The sequence below is a fragment of the Botryllus schlosseri genome, chromosome 7, assembly GCF_051294905.1.
Source record: "Botryllus schlosseri isolate E-star chromosome 7, Bs_hap1, whole genome shotgun sequence".
Classification (NCBI taxonomy): Eukaryota; Metazoa; Chordata; class Ascidiacea; order Stolidobranchia; family Styelidae; genus Botryllus; species Botryllus schlosseri.
This window is the reverse complement of record NC_137242.1, coordinates 16,081,256-16,100,812: the sequence shown is the minus strand read 5'-3', so window position 1 is coordinate 16,100,812 and position 19,557 is coordinate 16,081,256. Positions and strand designations below refer to the sequence as shown.

At 41.2% G+C, this 19,557-nt stretch overlaps 1 protein-coding gene across 1 annotated transcript; it reads left to right on the top strand.

Annotated features, from left to right (window-relative positions):
* Positions 1-3,806: 3,806 nt before the first annotated feature.
* Positions 3,807-18,476, top strand: LOC145443145 (uncharacterized). Its single transcript, XM_080321140.1, has 3 exons — positions 3,807-4,539; positions 12,687-12,820; positions 17,979-18,476. The coding sequence occupies exons 1-3, from the start codon at positions 4,418-4,420 to the stop codon at positions 18,059-18,061; spliced, it is 339 nt and encodes a 112-aa protein (XP_080177266.1). The 5' UTR covers positions 3,807-4,417; the 3' UTR covers positions 18,062-18,476.
* The last annotated feature ends 1,081 nt before the right edge of the window (positions 18,477-19,557 follow it).

The following is a 19,557-nucleotide window of genomic DNA, read 5'->3' as shown; positions in this document are numbered from 1 at the left end:
TCGAGTCTAGGCTACTTCTAACCAAAATTTAAAGGTAGCTAGCTGAAATGAGCTCTGGATTTCACCATTCAGATAATTCAAAAGCATGTACATAGACTTCTGTAGGTTATTTAGCATTGATAGACGCAAATTAGCGAGTGCTATACCACCATAGAGATTAATTGGAATTGCTTATTTGATTTGATTCAAGATAAATGGCCTAATAGTCTGTCTTTCACACAGGTAGCAAGATGTAATGACTTTGAACCGACACAGATACTTCGAAAATTCAATTTGGCTTGATTTGTGACTTGACTCGTGAGTCGTGACTCGACTTGACTTGACTGGACTTTGATTCAGGTCACCTCCAATAAACGAGTGACTTGACTTGACTCGAGTCACCTGCGAAAATCGATTGATTCGAGTCAAAATGTGCAATGGCTCGAGATGACTCGTGACTCGAAGTTAGTGACTTGATCCCAACACTGCTATTAGCTCATAGTCGGCTTCTCGTATCCTTGTAACTTGCAATCATTTTCTCATCTCTGTGCTCACCTGTGTATTGGTAGAATGACGACGATATGAAAAAGCACCCATTCGAAAACGATGCAATATGGGCTTTATTTGTGCATACGTTTGTGTAAAAACCAGGCCGTAACCAAGGAAGGACCACGGGACACTTCTTTGCCCGATGCCGCAATACCGCGATGATCCTCTGGCAACCAACCCACAATATGGCACCTCAACCCTCTACTTACTGACTTCGACTCAAGTCAAAACTATAAAAGCCTAGTTGACTTGCGAATAGGAACCTTGTGAATTGGTTACAGTCCTGCGTAGAAATACTTGGTCAGATCGGTATCTGCCAGGCAAATAGATGATATAATATGAAAGTTGAAACAAATTAATATGATGCAATACACATTCTAACAACACATTCATACTATACAATTTGAGCCTGTACCGATTGTGGACGAGTAATTTAAATATATAACCTAAAATATCAGTCCGATTTAAATAATGTAAGAGGTTCATTAAGGTTAGCACTGAGCAGAAAGACACTGTTATTGATAGAATAATACAAATCTACGACATCGTAAGCTATAATCAGTATTTATGTGGTCAAACTCAGGCGACGGAGGCTAAGAAAACCAGTTTGCGCAATCGTCGAATGACTGCATGGCTACTCAAATGCACAATGCTCACACAGATGAATATTAGCCTGTCGAAAACATGTACATACACATACAGCGACTTAGGTGACACAGACGAGATGATGACGTGAAATTGACTCCTAAAATTTATTTCGAATCACGTGTCAATCCACATTTTTTAGACGACGAGTCAAGTCAAGTCATGTCATCTTTGCAAAGTGACTCTCGATTTAAGTCAAGACATCTGGAGAAGTTGACCCGAGTCGTCCCTACAGTGATTCATACGTTGACACATCGACAAGAGGTGTTAATCCCAAATGATGTGATACATATAACTAGTGATTTTATTACAGGTAAGCGTCCGACCATGCCTTTTCACGTGACTCAATGACGTAGTTTTGATGAGATTTGTGCACGATTCTTCCACATGGTACTCGCAAGGAATTTTTCAATACATATAGTTGAGCTCATTTCAACTAGAGCAGGGCCGGCCAACCCGTGGCCCGCGGGCCACATGTGGCCCCCAAGAACGTTTTGAGTGGCCCGCGTGGTAATTTCTGGAATTTCAAATATTATCAGATTGTGAACTTGCAAGGCCAATCAAAAATTATGATTAGTCTGGCCGCAACACTTGAGATGTGATGACTAAAATATCAGTTCCGACGCATTGGCAGATCAATGAGCCAGTCACATATTGGTAGATCTTCGTACACTACAATAAAGTAGAATAATTTGCGATAGATTTATCAAAAGTAAAAATTTTCTACACGCTTCGCGCATCATGTTGTCACTCGAATCCTTGCATTTAATATTGTTGCTCCTTTGTGAAAATTAAAAAAACGCCTAATTTATCAGATTGAATCCAACTATATTCGCGATTACGAGACAGAGTGTCGTTCAACGTATGCGACCTTGCGTTTGCGCTCGCCGAAAGACCGTCGACTATAAAACCTATAGGCACAAAATGATTGACGCATGTCGGTCGACGCTTTCGATATCGATATGTCCAGGCCCCGAATAGTCCAGTCCTTGCAAACTGAGCCCAGCGATATACAGCAGGCCCGCAATATAGTCAAGTGATAATATTATTGACCTATGAACTTCAAAAAAATTTCGCGCTTCGCGCGGCTAGTGGCTCGCGCAATAGTTCGTCATTCGAATGTGGCCCTTTGGCTGAAAAGGTTGGCCACCCCTGAACTAGAGGAAGCCGCTTATGTCTCAGTTTCCGCTCAATACTTCCCGTGCGATGAAATGTCGCGTCTTGATGAGTGTCATGCAATAAATATGCATATATTTCCCCCATTTAATCCGAAATAACTAAACACCAAAGCACATCACTGAGTTCGGTCTGAAGCATAGGCTGTATAACTTGGCAAAACGAAGAGCTTACTTAGGTAACTTATAGCAAAGTACATGATGCGTAAAACACATCATGCATGCATATAGTTTCGGTCGCGGTACGCTAATATGACTGAGCCTAAATTGTTATGACACAGATAAATCGACCGTAAATGAAGTTATCCAGAACTACCGCTTACGTTGTGGTAAACCTGTACCAAAATAATCTAATACCTATGACTCTCTGTTCTAGAGACTACGCAGATACCTCAGAGCCAACCTTCCCATATTATTATTATATTCTTTATTCTCAGCAAAACTGGTAAATACACACATAATCCGGGAAGCAACCTGCCCCCAAAGGTAAATGGCGAGATTGGAGTAATTTTTTGAAATTTCAGTAATACAGTCAAATTGTTATTCCTATGCGATATATGAAGAGGTCAGATTACAGAATTGCGGTAGATGAAGAATTGGCAGAGGTAGAGAATCTAGAGATGATTGAAAATGAAGAATCAAAATTACAGAAATTATGCTGTGATTCACGTGCACAGTGTAATTTTAGTCCTATGGTGTATTCAGAGCCGTTCGAGGAATATGCACAGTGCCCAATAACGTGATCTTTTGGATCATATCGAATCATGTTTTAAACAGTGTTTTAATCAAATGATTTTTTGAATTTTTTTTTCTTCTTACAAGCGTTGTATCATTATGCCATAATTGTTTAAACACTATCGAAAAACATGAAGTATGAGCCTACGGACGATTTGCACCCAATATTGTCGACGTATACGATATGGAGTGGCTGGAATCCTCGGAATTGTCGTTGGCTCAACAGTTATAACAAGTAGATATATTAATTAGTACGGAATGGGTGTTCTGATGACGATGACCACAGACCGTAAAATGCTGCATCACGGTTTAGTCCTTGTTAAATATATATTTTTGGTCTGTTTGTGACGGTGGTCGGAAGCCATGTCAGTTATTATTCACACAAAACATCTGTTCAAATATTTAAACTTGAGCTCGGACATGGGCCACGAATCAATGTGTGTGCAGTACACAGACACGCAGGTAATGGATATTCCAGCCCCAATAATACCAGAGCAAAATAATCTCTTTCCACGAAATAAACCGTTCAGGACTTAATCACGTGACCGTAAATGATGCCTCGAGCAGTATCAACATGTTGTATCGCGTGACTCTCATTTATAACACGCCAATACAGCACGCCTTTGCAACATGACCTTGCGCCATACCCCGTGTCACACATGCCAAGTAAAATGAAAGAGACAGTCATATGCTCCTTATATGCATACCACACATGACCAAAAACGTGATTACAGTTTTCTAACAAGGATTCTGCATCTTTGCAAGCAATGTTCATGGTAATAGCGCAATTTGACTACAATCACTTTCAGTTTGAGTGGATGATATGGATATTGCATCGTGTATTGCTGTAAGGAGCGGGCCTATTATCATACAAAATAAGTGAGGTCAATTGTTCAAAGTACGTAAAATATTGGTGACACCAGCTATAATTTACTATATTCCGTTTCGAATATTATGGAAGGCATATATAAGGTTTCAACAAGTGCTGTATGACCGACCATAACGGCGTTCTTGATCTTGGGATGGTTTTCCTGTATTGTGAGTTGTGGAATTACTATTACATCCTATTACTCACGCGAACTTAACTTCTACCATATTCACACTGCAGTTACGAATGACGATACCCTTTTCAGATTATAATGTTTAGTATTTCTCACCATACCGCTATGATACACCCGAGCGTAATCCGACTAAATATGATAGCGATGAATTAGGCAATTTCCTCATAATGACGCAATAGAAGGCGGCGCGGAAGACTTTTAAACGGGCCACAGCCATCAGACTGATCACACCCAGCGTCAGATTTACAGTCTGAACATATCGACTCAATATTAATGATGAAAATATTCGTGATCGGCGCACTATTCATCGGACTGAATTTATTGACTTCAGAAGCAGACGGAATGCCGGGCCAGTTACCCAGAAGAAACCAAAGATCAATCTCATATCACGGAGGGTAGGTCAATTACATTCAGGTTTTATCACTCTGTTACAGCCATGAGGTACAACCACGGTAAAATGATCATTTGTAACTCCTTCTTTGCACTTCACTTCACTTCACTTTGCAGTATAAAATCTGCCATTATTATTTCAACAGTACACAGCAGTTGCGTTCTAGATTTACATCGCTTTAATTTTATCTCTGGGCCCCTACCACCAATGCCCCCAATCGTCCACTGCATTGCAAGCGCCCTCTTCAAACTCGTCAACGCCCCCAGGAGGCACGGTGGGTCGATCTAATAATAATAGAGAAAAGCTTGACATGCTGAGGCTAGTATGACGATGCAGATTTCGAATCCACACTGTCTTCCTGGTCATCGACGAGAAATTAACATCCTTGCAATTGACACTCCCAGTCACAAACTCATATTACAAACATAGCCGTCCACATTCCCGATCGCTATGTAACTTGCTAGCACAGCCATTAAAATAGGGTGACCATATTTTGAAATCAGGAAAGTAGGACACTTTCACTTCAAAAATTTCCAGACTTAGAATTGTGGCGTAAAATCTGGAAATAATGGTAAATTTTTCCGACTTTGTGGTTGGTTTGAGTAAAATAAATAAAAAAAGTCGTCACTTTCGTCCGAACCACAAATTTTACATGTAGCGTCAGTTATGCTCATATTCACTCGAATACATCCACTATCTTAGCTCTAAAAGCTGTAAAGGCGAATGAATTGATTAAAAGGACATTTAGGCGTCATCGGAGGACATTTTCAAAAACCTGAAAAAAGAGGACAAATCCACCTAAAGGAAGACGTATGGTAACCCTCCATTAAAATGTAGTCTTGTCGCGACCACCGACAAATTTGGGATTGACTAGTAAAGTCGACCAAATTATATCAGTTAGTTACCAATATTCTCCGTCGCTGATGGTAATATTATGGTTTGGAAGGGCTGGATAAAACATGCGTGGCTGCCAGTAGGTCTACCGCAATTGTCGTGCTTCAACACTCACTTCAATACAATTAAAAAGATGTAACTTGCAGAAGATCTATGTAACCCACGTTTTCGCATGCTCACATAAGGTAAAGAGTATGATTAGCACCAGTTTTTTACCGGGGAAACACGGCGCAAACGACGAATCGAATGTTATAGTGAGTTCGAAATAGTGCTGCCATGACGTCACGAATATTCAATTGTGACGTACAAATTGATTGACATATATGGCTCTTTGGTAGTTAAGATGGAAAATATAGGGCCAATATGGCTCTTAGGACGAAGAAGGTTCCCGACCCCTGCCCTATATAGCAACACAAATGGATCGCGGGTTCGCGTCAGTGGCGTAGCAGCCACTTGGCGGCTATGGCTCTGCGCCAGGGGCGGCAGGCTCCAAGGGGGCAGCAAATGAGGCTGCACACTGCACATTGCACAGTGTACACAGCCGGCTAAAGCAGCGTAATTGGTAGTCCCGAGAGCTAATTCAATCAAACTGGTCTCAATCGAAGGCTAGCGTCGCACTGATTCCGAAAACACAAATTAAAAGGAGAGTATGACAATGGAACGACTTCGAAAAACCGTCAATGCCGATTGTTCCGAACAATCGGAGCGCCGCAACACGATGATAAATTGACCATGGTAATGGAATTTGTATCGAGCGACTATTCGGAACAATGCCAATTTTCAGACTTTGACGGCTATTTCGGGGTGGTTCCGTTGCCCTGACCAGTTTTAAAATTGTATTTCCGGAATCATGGCAACAATAGCTTTCGATTATAATCAGTATTGTTAGCTGCGGAAATTGACAGATGTAGGTGGCTGGTGCGGAGCAGCGAAACCACGTTTGATTGTAATGCAACAGCGTTTGATGTTCTACAGGGGTTAGGTAAATCACACCTACTTGATTCGACACCATATCTATGTTCGTGTCTGAAACTTTGCCCGTCCATTGGTGTTTAAATTTGTTAGCTGTGAGAGGGGCTTCTCATACATTCGTTCACCATATCTTGTCTTCATTATTTTGGGCCTTCTAAACGCTGAGACGGTGAGGCTTCTTTTTTAAGCAATATAGAACTGCTAAGACGCGGCATGTTATTTGAAATTATCTTTTGTTGAGAAGATTGCTTGAACGAAAGCCATGGGCGGCAGCACATGCTGCTACGGCACTGGTTCGACTCCGACCGATGTCGACTCCAGAATCCTTTCCTAAGTTTCGGCGGTTTATTGTGGCTCCATCTCGCCATCTGATCTGTATAAGCGTCGTCTTAAAAAATTCTGGAGTGAAAAGTCGGCTGTGCTATAGGTTGACAATGTAGGAATTATAATAAGCAATATCAGCCTGGTGTAAAATGACCATAGATGTCGAAGATTTGGCAAGATGATGACTAGACAAAGCAATAGAAAAAGCTAACAAACTTGCGTCATCTCACTGTCAAGCCGGGAGGAGGGACTAAAAATGGTCAACACCTTCGGTCAAACCTCAATGTCATTGTCCAACTGCCCTTTTGTTAATAGGTATCACTTGGTCTTGGCACAATGATTCGAGTCGAGTAGAGTAGTAAAAGACGATTTTTTCGAGTACTCAAATTATACGTTCCTCGCAACTGAAAGTTAGTTTACTACCGAGAATTATAGTTTTGATAGTATTTTCCGCTAAGGAAGCCTTGAAACCTTGATTGGACGTGTCGCACCACACGAGGCATAGTACAAAGCTACGAACATTACTGGAAATAACACATCTCCGAAGTCATGATCATCCCACAACATTGTCAAGGAGTGCAATGAAATCGGTATGGTTGAGAAATACCGACGTATCTTAAATGTCACGGATAACAGGAACTATATTCTTTGTTGTGGCATAAAAGTTACATACATATTTGAAATTTGACAAAGAATGAGGGTAAACTACAGCGTCGTCTACTAGCTCTAAAGAATCAGAAGGTTATCCCTAAAGAAGTCTATGAATTCATCAGACCGTGTGGATCACAAAGACCGCGTATGTATGGCCTGCCGAAAATACACAAAGCTAATACGCCACTGAGTCCGATTCTTTCTATGTCTGGTTCGGCACAACATAGTTTAGCAAAATGGCTCAACGCAATAATCGAACCCGTCCGGTCTGTTTATTCCAATAATTGTTTGAGTGACTCATTCACATTTGTTGAGAAAATTCGAAATTTCGGCCTTGATCCCAATGATGTATATATGAGCTCATTCGATATTGTTAGTTTATTTACCAATGTGCCATTGACTGAAACTTTTAATATTTGCGCTGACACTCTTTACAATGGTGAGCTTGAACCTCCTCCAATTCCGCGGGAAATATTCTTGGAGTTGCTTGAAATATCAGCGTCGTCGGTTGAATTCAGTTTCAACGACATGATGTATAAGCAATCTGACGGCATTGCCATGGGTTCACCATTGGGACCCACCCTCGCGAATATTTTTGTCGGGTTCCATGAGAATAAGTTATTTTCGGACTCTGATAAACCTCTTATGTATTATCGATACGTTGATGATACGTTCGTGGTTTTTCAAAGTGAGCGACAGTGTGATGCCTTTTTCTATACGTTAAATTCAATGCATCAATCCCTCAAATTCATAGTAGATGAAGAACAAAATAGTTCCCTACCGTTTCTTGATGTTTTGGTAGAAGAAACGGGTCATCAATTCACCACATCAGTTTATCGGAAGCCAACATTCGCCGGTCATTATGTTAGGTGGAACTCCTTTTGTCCGAAAAAGCGTAAATTAAATTTGATCTCTACCCTTGTGCATCGAGCACTTATGATTTGCTCTAAAGACAAATTGTCCGCAGAATTAAATTGGATTAGATCCATTTTGTCCAAAAATGGATATCCCGATAGCATCACTGACTCTGCCATTGCGGAGAAAATGCGCAAATTCAGACAACCTACAGTTTTCGGCCCTAACAAATGCCCGGTGTACATACACCTTCCTTCGCTTGGCTCTGTTTCCAATAGATTCACCAAATCAATCAGATCATGCGTCGAATCATGTTGCAACACTGTTAATGCGAGGATTGTATATACAACGAAACAAATTTTGCCCAACACGCGAAAGGATGTGCTGCCTGCTTTTCATCAAAGTATGGTCATATATGAATACAAATGCCACTGTGACAGTCGGTACGTGGGACGCACATCCCAACGCTTGCTAGAGCGTATCAAACAGCATGTTCCTAAGGGGATAAGATCGGCATCGCAGTCTCCTGATTCTGAGAATATCACTCAGCAATGTAAACAGAAACACGCATCAAAATCCCAATCGTACAGCCAAGAGTTGGCATGCAGTTCTTCAATTGGCCAGCATTTGATCGACAACCCGTCTTGCGCCTCAAACTATTCAGACGACATGTTTTCAGTTTTATCCAAGGGTAGAACCATATTTCGTTTAACAGCTTTGGAATCCACTTTCCTCAAACTCAACAACCCGGTCCTTTGTCGACAGAAAGAATTTTTGTGTAATCTTAAAATCTCACACTAGTTGTTGTTGCTTAGCTATTCGTCCGTATTTCTGTACAATTTTTATTCTGTGTTGCTGCATTGTCTCATTGCATTTGTATGTTATTCCTCACGGGCAGTACTTCTTGAAGTTGCTTGTTGCTATATACGCCGCATTGTTGCTATGGTTGAATTTCCATTCATGTTATTTATAAATTTTCATTATTGCGTCACAATTCGCCATTTGGTTTTGAATCCATCTCTGTTCTGCATCCTTTATCGTGCCGGTTGCTCTTGATAAGAGGCACGCGAAAAGTTCTTCGAGTCAATAAATATGAATTTACTGTTAAAAGCCGTGTTCAAATTTTGTACCATCAATCAGCTATTAAAGAACATTCTGTTGTAACGTCATAATGAGTGATACTCGAGTACTCGACTCGACTCGAAGCGTCGAAGCAAAATCGAGTACCCGAGTGATTTGATTCTGAATCACGTAATATTCTTCGAGGTGAGTCGAGTAGGGCTGGGCAAAATGATTCGAGTACTCGAAACTGAATCGAGTATTAATTTTAATGATTCGAGTCGAGTAGTGAAATACGATTTTTTCGAGTACTGAAATTATACGCTCCTCGCCACTGGAAGTTAATTTATCAACGAGAATTATAGTTTAAATACTCATTTTCACTGTTGAAGCCTTGAAACCTTGATTGGCGGTATCGTAGCATACGAAACATATAGTACAAAGCTACGAAAGTTACTGGACGTAGCACATTTCCAAAATCATGATTATGCCACAGAATTGTCACCAAGTGGAATGAAATCGGATGGACAAAATAATACCAAAGTATCATTTATGAGATGTATAAGAGGCATTATATTCTTTATGGTGGCATAAACGGTACATATTTGAACTTTGACTTATTACATTCAGTTATGACGTCATAATGAGTGATACTCGATTACTCGACTCGACTCGAAGCATATTACGTGATTCAGAATCGAATCACTCAGCTACTCGATTTTGCCCAGCCCTAGAGTCGAGTAATTGAGTATTACTCATTATGATGACATAACAGAACGTAATATGTGAAGGTTGAAACACGTATCTTTTATGCCCCCACAAAGAATATAAGGCCTGTTATCCATCACATTAAAGATACTTTGGTATTTCCCGGCTATAACGATTTTATTGCTCTTTGTGACAATGTTGTGGGACCATCGTGACTTCGGAAATGTGCTTATAGTTCGAGTGAAGTTCGTAGCTTTGTATTATGTGCTTCGTATACAGCCAATCAAGGTTTCAAGGCTTCAACAGTAAAAATTACAGCCCAAACTATTATTCTCGTTGATAAGTTAACTTCCAGTGACGAGGAGCGTATAATTTCAGTACTCGAAAAAATCGTACTTTACTATACTCGACTCGAATCATCACAATTATTTCTCGATTCAGATTCGAGTACTCGAATAATTGTGCCCAGCCCTAAGCGTAATACGTCATTCCGAATCGAATTAGTCAAGTACTCGGTTTTACCCAGCCCTAGTTATCACCTTCACAAATTCTACTATATGGGGGCGTACCACCACTCTTGAGGGTGGTGGCTGCGGTTTGATTCTCGGCAGCAGCAAGCCAGTCCTCAAGCCGCAGAAAGCACGGTACGGATTCCGAATTCTATCAGTCTCATGGTCTTATGTAAGCATCTCAAACCACTGATACTAAAAGCAATATTCTGATTTCAGCAACTAAATTTCTTGTATTCGGTAGAACGCATGTCAGATAGCTTCACCACATAGCCTACTAGCACGTCGCCGTTACCATAGGTCAGTGGTTCCCAACCTTTTTCATCTCGTGCCTCCCTTGGCCGAAATTTTAGCCAAAATTCCCCCCTTAGGATAAATCTGCCCGATGAATAAAAATGGTCATTTTTACCGCGCAAACACCTGTTGACTGAGAGAATAAGACGGGCGGTATCGAGTGTTTGTTTCTAGCAGTGCCGTAATAACACTTTGTAGAACTCCAAAAACCATGGCCTTGGTCCCAATCACACAAATTCTGGAAGGCTTGACTCAACAGACCCCCACACTTCCATTTGTGTTTTCGGCTTACCGTGCACCAATCGCTAATATAACTGCTGTGAAAAATCAGTATCCATAAATTTACTGGTCTCGCGATTTTTTTCTCAAGTTTGCGTATGCATTTGGCCAACAATAGTGGTACTTTCATATATAGAAGGGTTTACCAGACTCGAGTTTGACTCGAGTCACCATTTTCTGATACCTAGACTTGACTCGAGTCATTTTCTCAAAATACGGAAACGACTCGACTCGAGACAATCTGGGTATTGACTCGACTTGGACTCGAGTCATTGTGCATGACTCGAACCAAGCCATATGACTCAAGACTATAAAACGGCCAAGACCGACATTTCATTGTAATTTCGAAGAACAGTAAAGTGACCACCCTGTTGGAATTTTGTCTATTGATCCTGGTACTTGACAATGTGACAAGAAACTGCTCAAAGTGAGGAAAATTAGTATGTCATAAATCCAAATCATTCAATATCACCAAACAGTGTTGACTTGAGTGGGACTTGGACTCGTACTCGAGTCATAATACCATGACTCGGACTCGACCGTCTGCTCGGTGACTTGGACTCGGACTTGACTCAATGGTGAATTGAAAATGACTTGACTTGACTCGAGTCAAAACTATGAAAGTGAGATTGACTTGTGACTCGGAGCCTCATGACTGGGTTACAGCCCTGATATATAACATACACGTGATCAGATTCCCTGCTGGAGCGCATTGAAATTTAGGACACCCATTACGTTTCGGCATCATTGCACCAAGTTTACCATGTCTTTTTGCGATCGGGTAGCTGTTCACTAAAAATAAAGCAAGGCTAGCGATCTCTTTGACTTGAATTGATGACGTTGGAATATTTAGTCACTGTCTGAAAATGTTGACTTGAAAATATAAGATAAATACTTACACTAGAGGCCTTGTTGTGATAGATTCGGCACGACATTTACTCGCTTTGGATATATTTGATTGAGAAGCCGTCGCTGGCCTACAAAATTGTCTTGCGAACTGCAGCACATCTGAACTAGTTGGAAAGAAAAAAAAAAGGGTTGGGGGGATTTGTATATGAAAAAGAGATTTTAGATAGCATTTAAACATACTTTCAGCAAACAAAAAGCAGCCATAAGGAGCATACGTTCGGATATAGCTGGTTGACTACATGACAGTTCGAACATGAACAATTTGGGAAATCCGTTACAATTCTAAAGTGGATTTCCTCCCTAAAAATTGCAAAATTCCCCCCAAGGGGGGAATTCCTCCCCGGTTGGGAACCACTGCCATAGGTGCAAGCGAATTTATTCTTTGCAGTATCAACAATCCGCGACGTCGCAACATTGTGTATGTTATGCTAACCCTTCCAAATATCATTGTGGCTACACCGATGGACGCATTGTTCTATGTTAGATATCATTTGATGTACTGTTGGACCACATATCTACTTAAATTTTGCAGCAACTGCGTCTCCCTGTGCAGTTTGCATAGATTTGTATCTAACCCGCCAATAGTTGATAGCGGATTTAAACCGGTGGTGCTAATGTACAAGTTCAGTAAAGAACTGGAACAAATTGAAAGACTGATTGCGAGTTTAAAGTAAAATGTACATATATATACTTTCAGGGTCGTTGCTTCCATCTTCAGGAGATGCGGGTATTTCTTGCAAAAGTTCTGTATTCAACAGCGGCTTCTAAGCCGGTGCCACAGAAGCGTTTGGCGAGGCAAACGAAGCACGGAATCGCAAGGGAGGAGTCGAGGTATCTTTCAACATATTTCCGCTGTCTCAGGAATCTACTGTAGTGTCAGCTACAGCAGTAGTTCCCAACATTTTACTCCGTGCCTTCGTTGGTTCACTTTGGATCTCTTGATCAATATGACCGAATGCATAAAGATCGACGAAATTTACGCTTAAGAAATACCAATTGATTTTTATAATTCCCTGGAATACGCTTGAATAGGCGATTTAAGAGTGTGGGCGACACCAACCATAGACATATGCTATGATAGGGTGGTTACCGTATGTTCTAGTTTAGGAGGATTTAACGTTCTTCTTCATGTCCTCCTTTCGCACAAATGCCCTACTTTTTGGCAATTTGTTCTCATTTTTAGCCTAAAATTCTCCTAAAGATCACGAATTACGGAAAATGTTGTCCCACGCGATGGACGAGGGGTATTTCGGTAGTCGAGTTGGAACAAAGGGCGTATTATTTTAGTCAACCCAACGAAATTAGATTTATAAATGTAAAGAGTTCCCATTTTCTCGTCCACTATTGTAACTTTTGCAGACTGTTAAAACTGTCCCCCTTTCTGGATCTTAAAATATGGTAACCATTTGCTATCATCGAATGGTTTGCGCACAGAAAATCTAAGCTGCGCACAAAAAATCTGAAGTGATGACTTTTTTTTTAGTCGTTGCGCACTGTTCTCCAAGGTACCACGCAAACGCGCATACTCGTGAAAAATTAGAGGTAACATTGCCAAGGGCAGATAGTGTTCTCGCTGAAGTCTGAAACCGAGGTACAATTGCGCACTGTGAAGAAATGATAAAGAGCAATGACGTGGGCCTCACGAAAGAGATTTTTCATTTAGTATGGTCTCGTACGCGTCAGCGATACTGATATCATTTCAATAGCGCAGTCTTTTTCTAGGAATGGCGAAATAACATGGTTTAACAAAGTGATAAATAACAATGGACTAACTCGAAGTTAATCTACGAGAGACTAACGAATAGTATTCTGCGCGTGGTATGAACATTACATTAGATTTACTGTACAATTACATGCCGCGAATTGTCGAAGTCATCACTTCCATCATGCAGGCAAATCAGATCACGTGTGATGAGATAGAATAATATGCAGAATATGCAAGTGCAAGCACCAATATTGCTGAAAAAATCGATCCCCTTGCAAACGTTTATCGGGATATGCTTCAACTGCGCATTGTGGGGCGTTGAGTTAAATCAGCTTCTCAGAAGCACAAATTTAGATTTCATTCGATTCGTTTGAACGGGGATGTTCTGTCGATAAGGTCATACGCTGATAGTGTTCTTGCTTCAGTCAGACATGATAGTAATGAGTGCATTGCCGGTATTAATAAGACGTCACATCAGTGTGTATGTCTACTAGTAATCTGTATGTCACCATGTACGTACACGGATTTATTGTGACGTCACCTATGGTTGCACAAAATAACGTTTCGCCGTCTGTAGTAGCCTATTTGCGGTTACAAGCGTCCACCGTCCATTTGTGTCGCCACAAGTGTTTTGGCTAGCTGCTTGCCTGTGTGGCCAACGTTGAGTGAATACTCGCTAATTCTGCTTGTCACTGTTTATACTGATCGCTTTTAATGACTGACAAAACGAATGGGTGGGTACTTTCACATGCTCATCCCTTCACCAAGCCAAATTAACAATGAAGTGCGAGCCGTTTGACATGGAATGGTTGTCGGAGCATGTGAAAACGGAAGACATAAGTAGGTATACGCCCGAAGACCTTTAATTACTATTTAGAGGTCCTATACCTTTTCCAACACACCTGACTCAATCAAGTCAACAGGTAAATCTGATTACGCGAGCAGAGAGAGCATAAAAATTGATAGCAATATACCGACTCAATCATGAATGACATAATTTTTTCGCGCTTCGCGCGTTACGGCGTCACAACCACCAAACGGACTGCCAATCTAGTTTATAAGCAGCGGAAATAGACGGACAGCCTAAGGGGGGTCTGAGGGGCGAAGCCCCCAGAAGTGTTATGTATCACTCTATGGGGAGCCTGGTTGCGTACTGTTGTCTAAGGGCCTGCGCAGTGAGTTGGCGTGTTTGCGCAGACTCGTTAAAATTAGAGGGAACATTGACCACGAGTCGCCAACTCAAAACGGGCAGAAGCCGCTGATCGCATGACTTCAATAGCAATATGAAAATAGGCAACGCAGTTTAACAGCCACGTCAGACTCTATACGTCAGACTCCGTACAACGGTGTGCTCTCTAACATGGGTGACGGGCATAGTTTTCACAAAAGAAATACTATTTTATTGAAGAAATACAAATGCAACAAAATATATCATGATAGGCACTTTCAATATATTTTGTATTATGAACGGCGCACGATACCTGACAACTCTACTCATATCTGCTTACTATGTGCACAGAAATTGTGAGCAATAGTCATGCTATGAATATAGCCACAGGTTTCCGTTTACTAGTCGGGCCAAGCGCGGAAGATTTTTCAAATTCAAGAATGTATTTCGTTATTAATATTAATATAGTTTCACATATTATAAAATTGAACAGTATATTCATATTGAAATGAAACCGAATATTTTCGGCTGACACTCGTCAGGGGTAATCGTCAGCAACTAGTAGAAAATTGGTAAGAACATTGTATATCAACAATCGTATCACAAAATATGACGTCACCAGCATGAAATTTCAAATGAGAGAGCGTTCAATGTATTTTTTTTAGGTGGTACACGAACACCTTTTGTTGACAGAGTTTTGGTTGGTGTATTTCAGTGGTTCTTAACCTTTTTTCCTCCAGCGCCCCCTTACAAAAATTATCGTGCTCCAGCGCCCCCCAACCGCATATTGTGAGGAATGTAATAAAGACAACGAGTAAGAGGGAGGGCCGTAACAGCACTTCATCATCCCCCCGAAAAATGATTGCCTTGCGCACCCATAGCGTGATAAACCAAACTTCTGACGGTTTCGCCACCAAGAACCGCGTAGCGTGATTTCGATGGTCAGCAAAGTTTGTGTGGCATGGTCGCCCTAGGTAACAAAATTTTCTATAATGCATAAATGAATAGGTGGTAATTACATATATAAGTCGCTATAAACTTTTTATGCTCTCAGCCCACGTAATCAGATTTACCAGTAGCGCTGATTGAGCTGCTGTATGGGGAGATGGAGGGCACGTAATTAATAATTAAACATAATCGGGCGTGCCCGTAGGTACAATTAATTCGTTACCAGGGCCGTAACAGCACTTCGTCAGCCCCCCCAAAAACGTTGGTCTTAGCCCTCATCGGGTGATAAACCAAACTTCCGGGGGCTTCGCCCCCAGACCCCCTTTCGGCTATCCACTATTTGCTAATACTAGTCATCTACATTGGGTGTCCATTTACTGAACCAGGTATTCCCGCCTAGACGCGCGAAGCGCGAAAAATTTCAATAATTAATGATTGAATTGGTAAATATGATCGGGAATTGCATGTATATTGATATCAAATTTTATCCTCTCTCTGCTCACGTAAACAAATTTACCGGTAGAGCTGAGTGATGTGTGATTGAAAAGGTAGGACCCTTCAATAATAATTATACATCTTCGGGCGTATACCCGTTGGCAGGAACGAAACGGCACTTCGTCAGGCCCCCCGAAAGAACTTGGGTCTTGGGCTCCCATAGGGTGATAAACCGACCGCCCCCACCACGTTGTTCGTTTTGCCACGAAATCAGCTGTACTGTTTAGCGAGCCAGTGCGAAGTGCGAAAACTTTCGATAATTCATGATAAAATCGGTCAGTGAGATCGGGAATTGCATATATATTGCATTTAATTTCTTGTCCTCTCTGCTCAGGGTACCAGATTTACCGGTAGAGCTGAGTGAGGTGCAATGTTCCGTCTAAGCTGCTCACGTGCGCAGTGCTGACATGGTATCTGTGCACAGAAAATCTACGTTGCGCACAACTAATCCGAAGTTTTGACCCTTTTTTAGTCGTTACGCACTGTTGTCCAAGGGTCTGCGCAGTGAGTTTATTGAGTGTGCGCAGACTCATCAAAACGTGGAGCGAACAATGTGAGGTGTCTTGGAAACTGTAGGGCCCGTAACTAATAATTAAACATATTCGGGCGGGTGAACCCGTTTATATGACTTGGTTGCATGATGTTATTTCGTGACCTCCTGTCTGCTATATCAAAAATATAGAATCGCCCAACAGGGATATCGCCCAACAAGAATATCTAGTCTTAGATATCCCTGTCGCCCAATCGTACTAAACTAAAAGACGAACACGATTTCAAATTGGTATTTCTTCACTGGCATATAATTTTTCCCTGCCGGATGGAATTCGTCTTCTGGGGTTCAGATTGCCAACACAGGAATATTCGGTGCCAGTCATTTAGGCGCCCGTGGACGATTAAACCTATATGTACTTTGTAGGCTATATATAACGAAGTTTTCGGTGTTCATTTTCTCTGAATATTCATTAAGGATATGTCCTACCACCACATCATCTACTGCGAAGCCATTTTTCTCCAGCGCCCCCCATACCGCCCCCCTGAGCCCAGCGCCTCCCATATCGCCCCCTGAGCGTTTCCGCCCCCTTTCAAAATCGCCAGCGCCCCCCAGGGGCAAGGTTAAGAACCACTGGTGTATTTTGATATACTGTTCAATTGTGTATTGAAGTTCTGTACCTCCAAGAATCCCTTTCACATATTGCTATTAAATATTTATCCTTTCTCATCCCATGGGATCAGATTAACCGGTTGAGTACATGCAGGGGGTGTCTTCGAAAATTAAGGGAAGTTGTTCCTGCTGTTCTGCATCTTTGGGTGTGCCAATTGTTATTAGTCCCCTTTGTTGCATGCTGTTATGTTTTGACCTCACATCAGGATTGTGAGTATATAGTGGAAAGATACCGGATTCGTCCAAACGTAGGCATACCTACCGAAAACAAATTTCCTTCGTGATGAGGAGAACACGATTACAAATTGGTATTTCTTCATGGGGCCCATCATTTTCCAATGTGAAACATTAGTTCTTGTCAAGTCAAGGGTGACTTTCCGATCTAAAGTTCCACTAGGTTTATTCAAGATGTCATGTAGCGTCTCATTTCTTAGCTTGTGCATTTTGCACATGAAGTCTACTTAATTAAAAAATTGATATTGCTTACCACGAACAACATGTGTCTTTTCAGTGAGCCGCTGGAATTCCAATCGCCGGAGAAAACGAACTCGCATCCGCATCAGCTGTCAAATGTGTATGAACTGCTTCATATGAATGTTATTATATAATTTCAAAATAAATAAATTCAAGTATAGCACTTGTTTTAATCGTCGCTTTTTGTCTGTTATTAACATGCTAAAAATACTGCAAGCACCAGCGTTGGAGTGATTGAAATTTGTAATTGGCTGAATGTACTCTATTACATTTTTCGTGTATGCCTAATTGTAATTGTAATTGAGGCATTTTTATTTTGTTTAATTGTAATTGGAATTTGATAAAATCTTTGCCTAATTACAATTTCAATCACAGTACATTGTTATTGAGACCTGGCAAGCACATCATAAAATAATTGGCGCTTCTTCGTTTTACGATCAACAACCAACTAGTGTTCACCGTGACACCAATAACTGTTTCTCATTATCATGCAAAATTTTATATGCGTTAAAATAAATTGTTTTTCGCGTTGGGATTGGTTTTGTTGGTGCGGAATATTAGGGTTACGGTTGGGGGATATTAAGGCAGGGTTGGAATGACTCGAGTCATGACTCGACTCGAGTCGAACTCGAGTCACGATTTTTTTGTGACTCGACTTGACTCGAGTCATTTTCTTGAAATGGGAAAATGACTCGACTCAAGTCAATATTTGGATTGACTCGACTTGTACTCGAGTCATTACGCATGACTCGGCCCAAGTCATTGACTCGGATTATTTTTATATGACTTGAACAAGAAGAAATTTGCGAATCGTAATGGCTAGATCAACGCATCTGACGAATTCTGCTTCTATTTGTCACCACTGCTTTCGTTGCACTCGTCTGATATCAGATAAGCCGCCGCAAAAACAACAGGCAATAGTAATGTATGTAGTATGTATACATAGTAGCTAGCAATGCATCGTACAAAATTATCCAGTGATGAAGAAGTAATAAATCCTCCACAATCCAAGTATTCAAGACTTTTCAATTATACAAGCAAATCATCGAAGCAAAGTTAAATTAGAGCCAATGCAATGACTCAGATGGTCAAGTACTTGGAAGAGACTGATAAGCTCATGTGTAGATTTGAAGGCGATGATTCTCTGCATTTTAGGGCGACTAGAAAGAATGAGTATCCAGTGCTCTTCACTGAGGTTCAAAAATGCTTGTCAATTCCTACATCTATAGTGCACCAGTGCAACGTGTATTCAGTAGATGTGTATTTATTCTAAGGCAGTGGTTTCCAACCTGTGGTACGAGAAGGTCTTCCAGGTGGTATACGCGAGTAGATTCTGCTTTTTTCGACCGCAGGGAGTAATTAGTTCAGATGAGGCTGATTTTGAGTTTTTTGAAGCCGTCGTCTCACGCTATTCCCCAGCTACTAATTTTCCCTTATACGTGGGAATGCGAGCAAGGATTTTCATCCCTGATGACTATCAAGTCGAAGAAACGAAACCGACTTGCTGCGCCCATGCATGACTTTCGATGCGCTGTAAGCAAACGTATGCCACGCATCGACAAACTAGTGCAAAATGAACAAATGCAGCCATCGCATTAAATAAATTGACTTTTGTT

What these genes read in the sequence shown, in the direction of transcription:
- LOC145443145 (XM_080321140.1), top strand. Translation starts at nt 4,418, where the DNA reads ATGATGAAAATATTCGTGATCGGCGCACTATTCATCGGACTGAATTTA. An exon ending in TCAATCTCATATCACGGAGG is followed by an intron (nt 4,540 to 12,686) that starts GTAGGTCAATTA and finishes ATATACTTTCAG; the next exon opens with GGTCGTTGCTTCCATCTTCA. An exon ending in ATCGCAAGGGAGGAGTCGAG is followed by an intron (nt 12,821 to 17,978) that starts GTATCTTTCAAC and finishes GTGTCTTTTCAG; the next exon opens with TGAGCCGCTGGAATTCCAAT.